The 14776-nt window shown below is 37.1% G+C and overlaps 1 protein-coding gene across 2 annotated transcripts in view; it reads left to right on the top strand.

Moving 5' to 3' along the window:
* Positions 1–14776, top strand: part of TOGARAM1 (TOG array regulator of axonemal microtubules 1) — an 86060-nt gene that overhangs the window by 6963 nt on the left and 64321 nt on the right. For both annotated transcript variants that reach the window (XM_087422244.1, XM_087422248.1), the window contains exon 2: positions 13942–14098. In XM_087422244.1, coding sequence (XP_087278370.1) covers positions 13942–14098 — 157 coding nt within the window. The remainder of the gene's footprint in view (positions 1–13941; positions 14099–14776) is intronic.

The following is a 14776-nucleotide window of genomic DNA, read 5'->3' as shown; positions in this document are numbered from 1 at the left end:
TAGACTTTTTAATTCTATTTTTGTTTCCACCATTCAGTCGATTATTTTTGTGCCCTGACATATCATAGACTAATAACCGGATTCCTGTGATATGCTAACTTTCCGTCTCTTTCTATATATATATATTTTTTTTGTAAGGAAGATTAGCCCTGAGCTAACATCCATGCCAGTCCTCCTTTTTTTGCTGAGGAAGACTGGCCCTGGGCTAAAATCCGTGCCCATCTTCCTCCACTTTATAGGGGACACCACCACAGCATGGCTTGACAAGTGGTGTGTCATTGCACTCCCAGGATCCGAACCCCGGGCCACTGCAGCAGAGCTCGGGCACTTAACTGCTACGCCACCAGGCTGGCCCCTCTTTCTGTGTTTTTATGAGTGTTTTGATGGGTTAGAAGGTTCAAGTAATCAGGCTAGTGGGGTCAGTAATCCCTAGCCGGCTACCATATTAGCTATATTTGTCCTAACAGATTTCTCTGCAGTGTAGTAAGAGTCGTGGTAGTCAGTAACCCGGTCTGAGAAGTAAGGAGCATACTTGCTCCGTGCATATGTAGTTACTTGGTCTATAGCTTTTTCAGGGTAGAAGATTTGGTTATTAGGAGGTCATTGGGACATGGAAAAGAGTGGTTTTAGAAGAATGTTGTAGACAGAGACCAAATTTAAAAGTTTATGGCCGGCCCCGTGGCTTAGCGGTTAAGTGCGCACGCTTCGCTACTGGCGGTCTGGGTTCGGATCCCGGGCATGCACTGATGCACTGCTTCTCCAGCCATGCTGAGGCCGCGTCCCACGTACAGCAACTAGAAGGATGTGCAACTATGACATACAACTATCTACTGGGGCTCGGGGGAAAAAAAAGAGGAGGATTGGTAATAGACGTTAGCTCAGAGCTGGTCTTCCTCAGCAAAAAGAGGAGGATTATCATGGATGTTAGCTCAGGGCTGATCTTCCTCACACACAAAAAAAAAGTTTATGAGGTGACTTGATAAGAAAATGTAGGCAGTAAGCATTTATTCAACATCTTTTTGATCATCCACTGTGTGCGAAGCCAAGTGTGTGTTTATAGACTACTCTGTAAAGCACTGCCTAACTTTTTCCTTTTTGGTAATTAGCACATGAGAGCCCTGTCTTCTTTCTCCTCAATGGTGGTAAGAACTGTGATGATAGGGACTTTTTTTTTTAATGAGGTCATAATAGTTTATAACATTGTGAGATTTCAGTTGTACATTATTATTTGTCGATCACCATATATATGTGCCCCTTTACCCTTTATGCCCACCCCCCAAACCCTTTCCCCTGCCGGTTATGCTGGCCATAACCACTAATCTGTCCTCTTTGTCCATGTGTTACTTTATCTTCCACATATGAGTGAAATCATATGGTGTTTGTCTTTCTCTGTCTGGCTTATTTCACTTAACATAATACCCTCAAAGTCCATCCATGTTACTGAGAATGTGGCGATTTTGTCTTTTTTTATGGCTGAATAGTATTCCATTGTATGTGTATACCACATCTTCTTTATCTGATCATCAGTCAGAGGGCACTTGGGTTGCTTCCATGTCTTGGCTGTTGTGAATAATGCTGCAATGAACACAGGGGAGCATAAGTCTCTTTGAATTGTTGATTTCAAGTTCTTTGGATAAATACCCAGTAGTGGGATAACTGGGTCATATGGTATTTCTATTTTTAATTTTTTGAGAAATCTCCATACTGTTTTCCATAGTGACTGCACCAGTTTGCACTCCCACCAGCAGTGTATGAGGGTTCCCTTTTCTCCACATCCTCTCCAGCATTTGTTATTTTTTGTCTTGGTGATTATAGCCATTCTAATGGGTGTAAGGTGGTATCTTAGTGTAGTTTTGATTTGCATTTCCCTGATGATTAGTGATGTTGAACATCTTTTCATGTGCCTATTGGCCATCTGTACATCTTCTTTGGAAAAATGTCTGTTCATATCCCCTGCCCATTTTTTGATCAGGTTGTTTGTTTTTTTGTTGTTGAGTTGTGTGGGTTCTTTATATATTTTGGAGATTAACCCAAAATATATATTGTCAGATATATGATTTGCAAATAGTTTCTCCAAGTTGGCGGGTTGTCTTTTCATTTTGTTCCTAGTTTCATTTGCCTTGCAGAAGCTCTTTAGTCTGATGAAGTTCCACCTGTTTTTTTTTTCTTTTGTTTCCCTTGCCCAAGTAGACATGGTATTCGAAAAGATCCTTCAAGGACTGGTGTCAAAGAGTGTACAACCTATATTTTCTTGTAGGATTTTTATGGTTTCACGTCTTACCTTCAAGTCTTTGATCCATTTTGAGTTAATTTTTGTGTATAGCAAAAGATAATGGTCTACTTTCATTCTTTTGCATGTGGCTATCCAGTTTTCCCAACACCATTTATCAAAGAGACTTTCCTTTCTCCATTGTTATGTTCTTAGCTCCTTTGTCAAAGATTAGCTGTCCATAGATGTGTGGTTTTATTTCTGGGCTTTCAGTTCTGTTCCGTTGGTCTCTGTGTCTGTTTTTGTACCAGTACTGTGCTGTTTTGATTACTATAGCTTTGTAGTATATTTTGAAGTCGGGGATTGTGATGCCTCCAGCTTTGTTCCTTTTTCTCAGGATTGCTTTGGCTATTCAGAGTCTTTTCTTGCCCCATATGAATTTTAAGATTCTTTTTTTTTTTTTTAATTATTTTATTTTATTTTATTTTATTTTTTTTTTTTTTCCCCCAAAGCCCCAGTAGATAGTTGTATGTCATAGCTGCATTTCCTTCTAGTTGCTGTATGTGGGACACGGCCTCAGCATGGCCGGAGAAGCGGTGCTTCAGTGTGCACCCGGGATCCGAACCCGGGCCACCAGCAGCGGAGCGCATGCACTCAACCGCTAAGCCACAGGGCCGGCCCTAGGATTCTTTGTTCTATTTCCGTGAAGAATGTCATTAGGATTCTGATTAGGATTGCATTGAATCTGTAGATTGGTTTAGGTAGTATAGACATTTTAACTATGTTTATTCTTCCAATCCATAGGCAGGGAATATCTTTCCATTTCTTTATGTCATCATCGATTTCTTTCAATGATGTCTTATAGTTTTCATTGTCTTTCACCTCCTTGGTTAAATTTATTTCTAGATATTTTATTCTTTTTGTTGTGATTGTAAATGGGATTGTATTCTTGACTTCTCTTTCTGTTGGTTCATTATTAGAGTATAGAAATGCAACTGGTTTTTGTAAGTTGATTTTGTACCCTGCGACTTTGCTGTAGTTGTTGATTATTTCTAATAGTTTTCTGATGGATTCTTTAGGGTTTTATATATATAAAATCACGTCGCCTACCAACAGCGAGTTTCACTTCTTCGTTGCCTATTTGGATACCTTTTATTTCTTTTTCTTTCCTAATTGCTCTGGCATAAACCTCCAGTACTATGTTGAGTAAGAGTGGCAAGAGTGGGCACCCTTGTCTTGTTCCTGTTCTCTGAAGCATGGCTTTCAGTTTTCCCCTATTGGGTATGATGTTGGCTGTGGGTTTGTCATACATGGCCTTTATTATTTTTGAGATACTTTCCTTCTATACCCATTCTTTTGAGACTTTTTATCATAAATGGATGTTGGATCTTGTCAGATGTTTTCTCTGCATCTATTGATATGATCATGTGGTTTTTATTCCTCATTTCGTTAATGCGGTTTATCACATTGATTGATTTGTGGATGTTGAACCATCCCTGTGTCCCTGGTATAAATCCCACTTCATCATGGTGTATGATCTTTCTAATATATTGCTGTATTTGGTTTGCCAATATTTTGTTGAGGATTTTAGCATCTGTGTTCATCAGTGATATTGGCCTGTAATTTTCCTTCTTTGTGTTGTCCTTGTCTGGCTTTCAGATCAAGGTGATGTTGGCCTTGTAAAATGTGCTATCAAGTGTTCCGTCGTCTTCAACTTTTTGGAATAGTTTGAGAAGAATAGGTGTTAAATCTTCTTTGAATGTTTGGTAAAATTCTCCAGAGAAGCCATCTGGTCCTGGACTTTTATCTTTTGGGAGGTTTTTTATTACTGTTTCAATCTCTTTACTTGTGACTGGTCTATTCAGATTCTCTATTTCTTCTTTTTTTTTTTTTTTTTTTTTAAAGATTTTATTTATTTATTTTCCCCCCAAAGCCCCAGTAGATAGTTGTATGTCATAGCTGCACATCCTTCTAGTTGCTGTATGTGGGACGCGGCCTCAGCATGGCCGGAGAAGTGGTGCGTCGGTGCGCGCCCGGGATCCGAACCCGGGCCGCCAGCATCGGAACGCACACACTTAACCGCTAAGCCACGGGTCCAGCCCTCTCTATTTCTTCTTGATTCACTTTTGGGAGGTTGTATGAATCTAAGAATTTATCCATTTCTTCTACATTGTCCAATTTGTTGGCATGTAGTTTTTCATAGTATTCTCTTATAATCCTTTGTATTGCTGTGGTATCCATTGTAATTTCTCCTTTTTCATTTCTAATTTTATTTATTTGAGCCTTCTCTCTTTTTTTCTTGGTGAGTCTGGATAAGGGTTTGTCAATTTTGTTTATCTTCTCAAAGAACCAGCTCTTAGTTTCATTGATCCTTTCTACTGTTTTTTTGGTTTCAATTTTACTTATTTCTGCTCTGATTTTTATTATTTCCTTCCTTCTGCTGACTTTGGGATTTGTTTGTTCTTCTTTTTCTAATTCTGTTAGATGTGGTTTGAGATTGCTTATTTGAGATTTTTCCTGGTTGTTAAGATGGACCAGTATTGCTATGAATTTCCCTCTTAGGACCGCTTTTGCTGACCCCGTATGAGTTGATATGGTGTACTTTCATTTTCATTTGTCTCCAGATATTTTTTGATTTCTCTTTTAATTTCATTAATGATCCATTGGTTGTTCAGTAGCATGTTGTTTAGTCGTCACATATTTGTGACATTCCCAGTTTTTTTCTTGTAGTTGATTTCTAGTTTTGTAGCATTATGGTCAGAAAAGCTGCTTGATATGATTTCAATCTTCTTAAATTTATTGAGGCTTGCCTTGTTTCCCAACATTTGGTCTATCCTTGAGAATGTTCCATGTGCACATAAGAAGAATGTGTATTCTGCTGTTTTTGGATGGAGTTTTCTATATATATCTGTTAAGTCCCTCCGGTCTAGTTTTTCGTTTAATTCCACTATTTCCTTGTTGACTTTCTGTCTGAATGATCTATCCATTGATGTAAGTGGGCCATTAAGGTCCCCTACTGTTATTGTGTTGTTGTTAATATCTCCTTTTAGGTTTCTTAGTAGTTGCTTTATGTATTTTGGTGCTCCTGTGTTGAGTGTATATATATTTATAAGTGTTATGTCTTCTTGATGCAATGTCCCTTTTATCATTATATACTGCCCCCCTTTGTCTCTCATTGCCTGTTTTATCTTGAAGTCTGCTTTGTCTGATATAAGTATGGCGACACCTGCTTTCTTTTGTTTGCCATTAGCATGGAGTATCATCTTCCGTCCCTTCACTTAGAGCTGAGATGTGTTTCCCAGAGGCAGCATATTGGGGGTCTTGTTTTTTAAGCTATCCAGCCACTCTGTTTCTTTGATTGGTGAGTTCAATCCATTTACGTTTAGAGTGATTATTGATATATGAGGGCTTAATGCTGACATCTTATCAATTGTTTTCTGGTTGTTCTGTATTTCCCTTGTTTGTCGTCCCTTGTTTTTCAGACTGCCAGTTCAGTTTGGCTATTCTCTATGATGGTTTTCTCAGTTTTCTCTTTATTTATCATTCATGTCTCTGTTCTGATTATTTGTTTAGTGGGTACTATGAGGTTTGTGTAAAAAATTTCATAGATGAGGTAGTCTGTTTTCTGCTAGCCTCTTATTTCCTTAGTCTAAGCTGATTCCATTAGGGACTGGTTTTTTTTGTTTTTGTTTTTTGTTAACAGTACTAACCATAGTGCTGTGTCCACAATCAGTATCAACAAATATCTGTTAAGTGAGAAAATATCTAAGGGTGTGACAGTGAAAGAAAAAACCGAGCAAGATGTAGCAGGATGAGTTATTACTGTGTTTTATTTTTAAATAGGAAACACCCGATTTGAAAGAGGCCGAGAAAGGAGCCACCTGTGAATTCAACACACCTACTCTGTATCTTGTACTGTGGTAGATGTTAGATAAGCAAGATACATATGATTTGGTCCCTGTAATCATCTTTGAGAGAGGAAGGCAAGGAATTAATGTCCCTAAATAAAGACATTTGGGTATAGAGAGAGGTTAGCTTGGGAACAGAGTTGAAAAGACTTCTCTGGAACTGAAGGAAAAACAAAAGGAAGATGACTTAGGATACAGAAAAATTTTGAGAGAGCAAGAAGGGTGTATTTTGGGGGATTTTTTTAGGTCAAAAGAAAGGAAAACATGAGCTCGAGAATAGTGCTTGTCAAACTTGAATGTGCGTGTGAACTGCCTCAGGATCTTGTTAAAATACAGATTCTGTTTCAGTTTGTCTAGAGTGGTGTCTGAGACAGCATGTCTAATGAGCTCCTCGGTGTTGCTGCTGCTGCTGATTTCTGAACCACATTTTGAGAGCAGGGCTCTAACATTAGGCTTCCATATTCTGGTAAACTTAGAGGCAAGCTGAGGATACAAAGTAGAGGATCAGGGATTTGAAGAATGTGGGAAAGATTTAGGATACTTAATATGACAAATTTAAAGGTACTAGAAAACCTAAAATTATTAAGTTGCACTAATGTATTTAGTGTGAACTTAATCCTAAAAATTGAGATTTTCTGTGGATGTTGGATTGTTTCCAATAAGTAGTCATTAATTTTTTAAAAAATTTTATTGAGGAGCCTGAAGAATTTGAAAAACTTTTATTTTTAATGCTTGTCAAAATCATGAAAACCCCAAAAGCGTATCTATTCTTAGTGTAGATCTTTTTAAAAACTTAAAAATAATTTTTAAATAAATTTTTTAGAAAAACCTTAAAAGCATATTAAATAAGACAAAACATATCTATTACCTTGTACACATATTTCTATTTCTCTGTGACTTTTTTACCTATGGCAGTGTCAGCTATATATATTAAATACAGCCTTACCCAAAGAAACCAACTTTTGTTTCCTCAGAGACCCAGAAAAAACTAAGAGTTATGTAACCAGGAACTATTTTTTCATTCTCTCCATGAGTACACATTTCATATCCTTTTTATAATGATTTAGGTGGTAAAAGTAAACATGTATTTAACATTATCCAAAGGCATTTATGTATTCCTTAACCTGTTCATTTGATGGTTATTCTGTAAAGTATAAGAGACAAGGGTAAGTTAAAAACCTATTTGGTGATCAGTGATTTGTATTTTTATCTTAATTAGAAATTGTTCAGGATCTTAAGATTTTTCATTAATTCAATTTTAGTCTAAAATCTTAAACTAAGGGCCTGAAAATTACAATCTAAGCTAGTGTATTAAGCATTATAAGTTGTGGCATTTTAAGAATTCATCGCTTTTAATAGAGATATTATCTATTATAAAATTTAATTGAACATATGATATTACAGTTTTATATTTTGAAAAGGAGTGATGTTAATGTATTCAAGCTGTGAAGCCAGTGGAGAAAATTTAAGAAATTTAAGTTAATTAGGCTTTTCCTGAGAAGATAATTTCAAGTTTGCACAATTATGTTATACCAGTATTATTTTTACATGGTAATAAAATCTGGGCAAAGACAAGTAGCTGTTTTTAAACGAGTCTGATTTTTCCAAAGAGTCATCTTTAAATAGAATTTTTATATGAACTTTTGCTATACAATTATATACCACATATTAAAACTTTTCAGTTTGTTTAAGAACGTTTTTTTTTCCTGTTCTTTAACCTAGTGACCAAGGCCATTAATTAAACTCAGAGCTAGTCTATGTTTTCCCTTGAATGTACAGCTTTTGGAAAGACCATTTTTTTTCTTTTTTTTTTTTTTTTTTAAAGATTTTATTTATTTTATTTTTCCCCCCAAAGCCCCAGTGGATAGTTGTGTGTCGTAGCTGCACATCCTTCTAGTTGCTGTATGTGGGACTCGGCCTCAGGATGAATGGAGAAGTGGTGCCTCGATGCGCACCCGGGATCCGAACCCGGGCCACCAGCATCGCAGCGCGCGCACTTAACCACCAAGCCACAGGGCCGGCCGACCATTTTTTTTCTTAAAGAGAGTACATTTAAATCATAAGAAGTAAAAGAAATCTTAGAAATCTTTGGGTTTTATTTAGTTTACTGTGATATAAGCACTTAACCTATAATAATGATATTTGTAAGCCAATTAGAACAGGAGCTTGTTCCAGTTGATTTTGTCCTGATTAATACTGTCTATAGATAGAAAAGATATACCAAATTGTTTGCTCAAAAAATATTTCATATTTATTGTGTGGAAAAATTTTGCCTTCTATATAACTTAGAGGATCTAATTATGATAAGGCAGCAGAAGCAAGTGCCAATCTATTAAGAATGTTGACTAGCTAAAGAAACAACATATAATTAAGCACCATTAGATTGATTAGGTTCATCAAGGAAGCATCATTGTTGAGTGTATTGGTTTTAAATATATTTCCACAAATTCTTTGAGATTCTTCCCTTGAAGAGCTGGAGTCCAATTCCCTGTTCCTTGAATGTGTCTGGACTTAGTAATGACTCACTTCTGACAAATAAAGGAGAAATAGGGGGTGTGTGACTTCAGAAAGTAGGTCATTAAAGGCACTGCAGCTTCCGCTGGATCACTTGCTCTGGAGAAAGCCAGCTGCCATGTTGTGAGCAGCCCTCTGGAGAGGCCCAGATGGCAAGGCACTGAGGCCTCCTGCCATTAGCCCCCAGAGTGGTCTCCACTGATCCTCCAGTCTCAGTCAGGCCTTCAGCTGACAGCAGCCTAGCCATCATCTTGATTGCAGCCTCAGAGATATTTCAGCCATCCAGTAAAGTCACTTCCAAATTCCTGATCCACAGAAAGAGAGATAATAATGTTTGTTGTTTTAAGCTACTATATTTTGGGATGTTTCATTACACAGCAATAGATAGCTAATAGATTGAGAATTGTGATTTCTAGAAATTTAATGAGACCTTCTTTTTTTTTTTTCAATGTCCATATCCTGTACAATAATGGCATTGAATTTTCTTAGTTTCTAAAAGGCTAAACTTGCTTAAGGTTTGGAAAACTATTAAATATTGTTTTGTTTGGCTTTTGGAAACCATCATTTTTCTGAGTTTGCCTAATTTATGGTTAAATGAGGTTCATTACAATCCTTTGTTTAGCTTTAGAATTCTAAAGTAATGTTAATTTTCAGTTACTCAATTATTTAGAGAAACTGAAGAAAGCTGACCATTGAATGTTATGGATTTTTTTTCCTTTCATCTTTGGTATAGGAATTTGATTTTTGTAGATATTGACACGTATTGGACCCATAGTAAGTAAACATGAAAAAAACCTTAAGTTTTGGATGGAGGAAGAGGGCTTTGGTTATTAGAGTAAAGAAGCTCATATCAGTACATTTAAAAACATAAACAGAACACACCAATAAAGAAACAAGATTCCAGATTCCCTGTCAGCTGCCACTTGACCAGGATACTAATCACCTAATAGTCAGACCATAAAATCAAAACCCGTTTCCACCTCTGCTGCCATCTGTGTGGAAACTGTTGTCTGTGTGGTCACTCAAAATCAGAACCAGAAGCAGGCTTTGCCAAGAATCAGATTCACTGTGCGAGAGCCACATTGCTCAGTGAGTTTCATGAGGAAAGGTTAACTGAGGATTCAAGGGCCCAAGTCTCAGAAAAGGTGCACTTTCAGGCCATGTGTCTGATTCTCATGTTGGGACCCAGAAGGGCAGTACAGTAGTGAAACCTCCAGAAATAGACATCAAACCAGGAGTCAGAAACATTTGGTTGTTACTTTGCAGTTTGTTTTCTTACATGTAAGAGAATCAGCTGATACGCTAAATCAAGGAAATCCAAGAATGAGAAAAGAGAAAAAAAATATTTGCAGACTGGACACAGCAAGTCTTTTGTTTGCACGTTTTATGAGTAAACTGGTTAGCTGACTGCTACAGAGAGTTCAGTCTGCGTATTCTGCCCTTGTGTAGGAAGGCTAAGGATATCAAAGAAACCATTTTAGTTGTTTTAAAAAGTATATTTTAGTTGTGTAACATATGTGACAATCTTTCTAAGGTCTGCAGATCTTTTATCAGCACTGCTACCTTAAGCCAGGTATGCACCATTTCCCTCATTGAAATTTCTTCCTTATCAATATAAAAAAAAAATTTGGAAGCAACCCAAGTGTTCCGTAATAGGAGAATGGTGTGTCTAGTTGATGGAATATTATGCAGCCTTTAAAAATAGTTTATATCCTTAGACCTGACAGTTCCATTTTTAGTATTTCTGTTCTCTAGAAAAACTCGTAAACGAGGATATGTGCATAACAATGTGTGCTACAAGATTGTAATAGTGAAAACTGTGGCAAAGAAAATGTCTATCAGTAGGGAACTATGAGTCCAACCATAATGTGGAATACTGGGCAACCATTAAAAGGAATAACAGATATGTGTGGATTAACATGGAAGGATATCTGCAACATGCTGAGTACTTACTATGTGGTCTATGTTTGTTTTTTAAAAATAGCTTATTGAAGAATGTATATATAGAGAAAAAGACCTGTTAACAGAGTTTATCAGGATTCTGGTGAAAGGGCTGCCAAAGAATTTGGCTTTATATCTTACTTCTATATTGTTTGCATTTTTTTACAATAAGTGGTTACTACTTTTGTAATTAAAGTTATACCACTTATGAGAGGTTTTAACAACATGGGAAATACTTATATTAAGTGTAAAAGTGGGATATAAAACTTTATGTATAGTATCACAACTGTGTTTTCTTAAAGTGTGCATAGAAAGTGATTTGAAAAAACACACAAAGATGTTTCAGAAGGTGACTTTGGGTAATTGGAATAAACTTTTCTAATGGCCACCATGAAGGAACAGAGTTGGAGTCCAGGTAAAACCAGAAAGAACTGGTAGAAGATGAAAGCGTCCAAAAACTAGAGGTTGTGGTAAAGTTTAGTACGAGTTCAATAAAGGCAGGAGTGTAGGTGGTTTCTGAAAGAATTAGCTATTAGAGGCCAGCCTGGTGGCATAGCAGTGAAGTTTGCACATTCTGCTTCGGAGGCCCAGGGTTCACTGGTTCAGATCCTGGGCGCGGACCTACTCACCGCTCATCAAGCCATGCTGAGGTGGCGTCCCACATAGAAGAGCTGTAACTCTACAACTATGATACACAACTATGTACTGGGGCTTTGGAGAGAAAAAAAAAAAAGAGGAAGATTGGCAACAGATGTTAGCGCAGGGTCAATCTTCCTCAAAAAAATAAATAAATAAAAGAAGTGTGGAACCATCGTGTTCTGCAGTCAATGCCATTTGTAAAAAAAAAAAAGAATTAGCTGTTAAAAAGGTCTGTTTCTGGTAATTTGCTGCTGACATCTGTGCCAGTCTTCCTCTACTTTGTATGTGGGTTGCTGCCACAGCATGGCTGATGAGCAGCGCAGGTCTGCACTGGGGATCTGAAGCCATGAACCCAGGCTGCCGAAGCAGAGCACGCCAAACTGAACCACTATGCCATGGAACTGGCCCCTATTTTTGTGGTGTTTTTACACCCCTTGCCAAGAGCTGAAATAAGATGCATTAGATCAAAGGAATCTTTTTATGAAAAATATGCAAGGAATCAAATGCAAAGGTCAAGAGATAATAAACAGCAAGACTAGGGGCCCGCCTGGTGGTGTAGCGGTTAAGTTCACGTGCTGCACTTCAGTGGCCCGGACTTCGCAGGTTTGGATCCTGGGTGCAGACCAATGCACCACTTGTCAAGCCATGTGGTGGCGGCGTTCCGTATAAAGTAGAGGAAGATGGGCACGGATGTTAGCCCAGGGCCAATCTTCCTCAGCAAAAACAGGAGGATTGGCAACAGATGTTAGCTCAGGGCTGATCTTCCTCACACACACACACACAAAAAAGCAAAAATAAAATAAACAGCAAGATTAAAATGATAGATAAGACTAAGTGAATTTCAAATCATTGTTAAGTGTGAAACTTGCCTTTTATATCACTTTTATTTACTATAACTCTAAGGAATTAATTTATTTAAATTATTAGGTATTAACTTCAAGGACCAAACGTGCAGTTGCCTGTTCCTAAGAGTTATGGGGTGCTCTAAACAGACTGCTTCACATTTTGTAAATTTAGCTCACAGCTCTTTCAACATATATCTGGACTTTTCTCTTTTACTCTAACTCACTTCCTTTTCCTTTTCTTCATTGTTTAATCCCATCAAAGCTTATCCTGATGAAAATCATTTGACTGCTTCTAAAAGAGAACAAAAAGGGATCTCATGTTAATAATAATTTGTGTATCCTATAGTTTGCTTTCAAATATTTGCAGATTTTTCTGTAGCAAAACTTAATCCCTGACTGACTTCTCCTAGCCACACTGGTACACGCATTCCCCACCACTACCCCCACCCCAGTATCCCCATCGCCGCCACCACCACCACCACTAGTTGTTTTTCGCGTCTGGCATACATACTAACGTTCTGTTCTCTAGGCAGAAATTAGTTACAGCATAAATCTAATATAAAATGTATTCCATACAGGAGAATGAATTATTTCTGGATTACTCACTATTTTAACTGGGTTAGTATGTCTTCTTTTAATGTATTTAATCAGAAGTTGACTGTAATTGGTTTCATTTTTATTCCATTGTGTTCTTTCAATACTGACTACTATATAGTCAATCAGAGAAATTGTAATATTAGGTCTCTAGAAAGTAAGAGCAGGCCTTTTTCAACTGGGGCGTTATTTCTAATTGGTATTTTCTGGGTTAATTTTTGAAGGCATTAACAGTTTTTTCACCAAATTTGGTGAGGAATAACAAGGTGCCTGAGGTATATTTGGTAGTTTATAGTCTCATCGTGTAGTAGTCACATAGCTAAGAAGTTTTCAAATAGACATATTTTTAATGTTATTGTATTTCAATGCTATTTGATACTTGGCAAAGTTTGCAAAGAAGCATACTGAGAAGGCTTATAGTTCCCCACGTATCTAGATTTGATTGTCTTTAAGCTCCAAATAAATATATAGACAGTAAGTATAATTTCTTGTCTGTTCACTCAATTTTTTTAATATTCTATAGACATGTTGAATGTGAAGTGATCCACAACAGTTGAGGTTGTCATTGGTGAAGAATTCTGAACACTTGAATCATGCTTTCATTTAGTTCTTTAACTATGATTAGGTAGAACTTCAGAATTCTGTCCTGGCACTTGTGTATCCTAAGGATCAAAGGGAGTATGTGAAAAAGGAATTGGAAACTATAAAGTAGTAGACATATATAAAGTATTCTTTACTTGGTTTTAACCAGAAGACCTATCATAAGAAAGTCTCCTAAGGGAACCATGACACAGGTTACCACGTGTACGTTTACATTTGGGCTGCAGATTATGGATAGTAAATTTGCCTCAGGAAGAATAGACGAGTGGGATGCTTGCTGGTTCAGCGACCTTCCGTGGGCATTTATTGTCTAATGCTCAAAGATGGCACAGTGTGAGGGGCTATGCTACTGAATCAGAAATGTTTTTTTTCTCTATTTAAATTGTCATTTCACTCTTTTTGTGATTTGCATTCTTTCTTTCCTAGCTGACAGAGGTGTACTGTAGGAAGGTAAGGTACAGAGAAAGTTTGGGGTGAAGTAGTAAGAAAGAGGGAAAAAAGTAACATTTCTCTCATGGAATGAAAAATACTGTTAGTGTACCATACTGTATGTGAATGTTTATGTGTATCATATACTTGATAATTTTTTTTCTTTTAATCTAAATTTTATAATTGGGTCTAAATTATTCTGTCATATTTATTACCAAGTAACTTAACACAAATTTGCTAATTTATTATTCTGTTCTTATAGTTTTCAGCATTTGATTTCATCCCATCTCCAAAATTAAAGCCCTCTCAAGGAATGCCAGTCAATGATGATTTATGTTTTAGCAGAAAAAGAGTGTCAAGAAACTTATTTCAGACTAGTCGGGATTTTAACCCAGATTCTCTTCCTGTATGTGCTGCTGGTAAGTAAAAGATGCAGGTAGTGGACATGTTGAACTAAGTGAAAGATTTCTCTAAACTTCGTAGTTCATTCAAGGGCTCATAGAACTTACAATCTACTAGACAATTCAGATTCAATAAATATTTGTTAAAGATCTGATAAGAATGGACACTTTGACATAATTGTCTCACAAAACCCTGGAAAGGTTTCTCACTGAAACGCTTTGAGCAGTAATGTAAGGCAATATTCGCTTAATCAACAACTCATACTTATTTCCTGTGTATCAGGTACTTTTCTAAGTACTAGGGGTATAGCATTCAACAAAAAAGGGGAACTTTCTGCCTAATGGATCTTGCATTCTAGTTGGGGTGAAGCAGACGTTAAATAGATGCAAAAGCTAGTGGGTTAGGTGATGGTAAATGCTGCAGAGAACAATAAAGCAGAGAAGAGGAATGTGGAGGAGGCTATTTTAAATAGTGTGGTGGAAAAAGGCCATATTCAGAAGGGAATATTTGAAGCAAACCACACAGATTTCAAGAGAGAAGAGCAAGTAATTCCAGGAAGAGGGAACAGTCAGTGCAGGGTGTGAGACATGTTTGAGGGACATCAAAGAAGCTGGTAAGTCGGGAATGAAATGAGTAAGGAAAAGAGAAGTAGAAAATGAAATTAAAGAGATGATAGGGGTCCTTATTTATAAGAC

Source organism: Ceratotherium simum, chromosome 3, assembly GCF_057802395.1.
Source record: "Ceratotherium simum simum isolate JZ-2026a chromosome 3, ASM5780239v1, whole genome shotgun sequence".
NCBI lineage: Eukaryota > Metazoa > Chordata > Mammalia > Perissodactyla > Rhinocerotidae > Ceratotherium > Ceratotherium simum.
The sequence above is the reverse complement of the archived record's forward strand: the minus strand, read 5'-3'. Positions and strand labels throughout refer to the sequence as shown.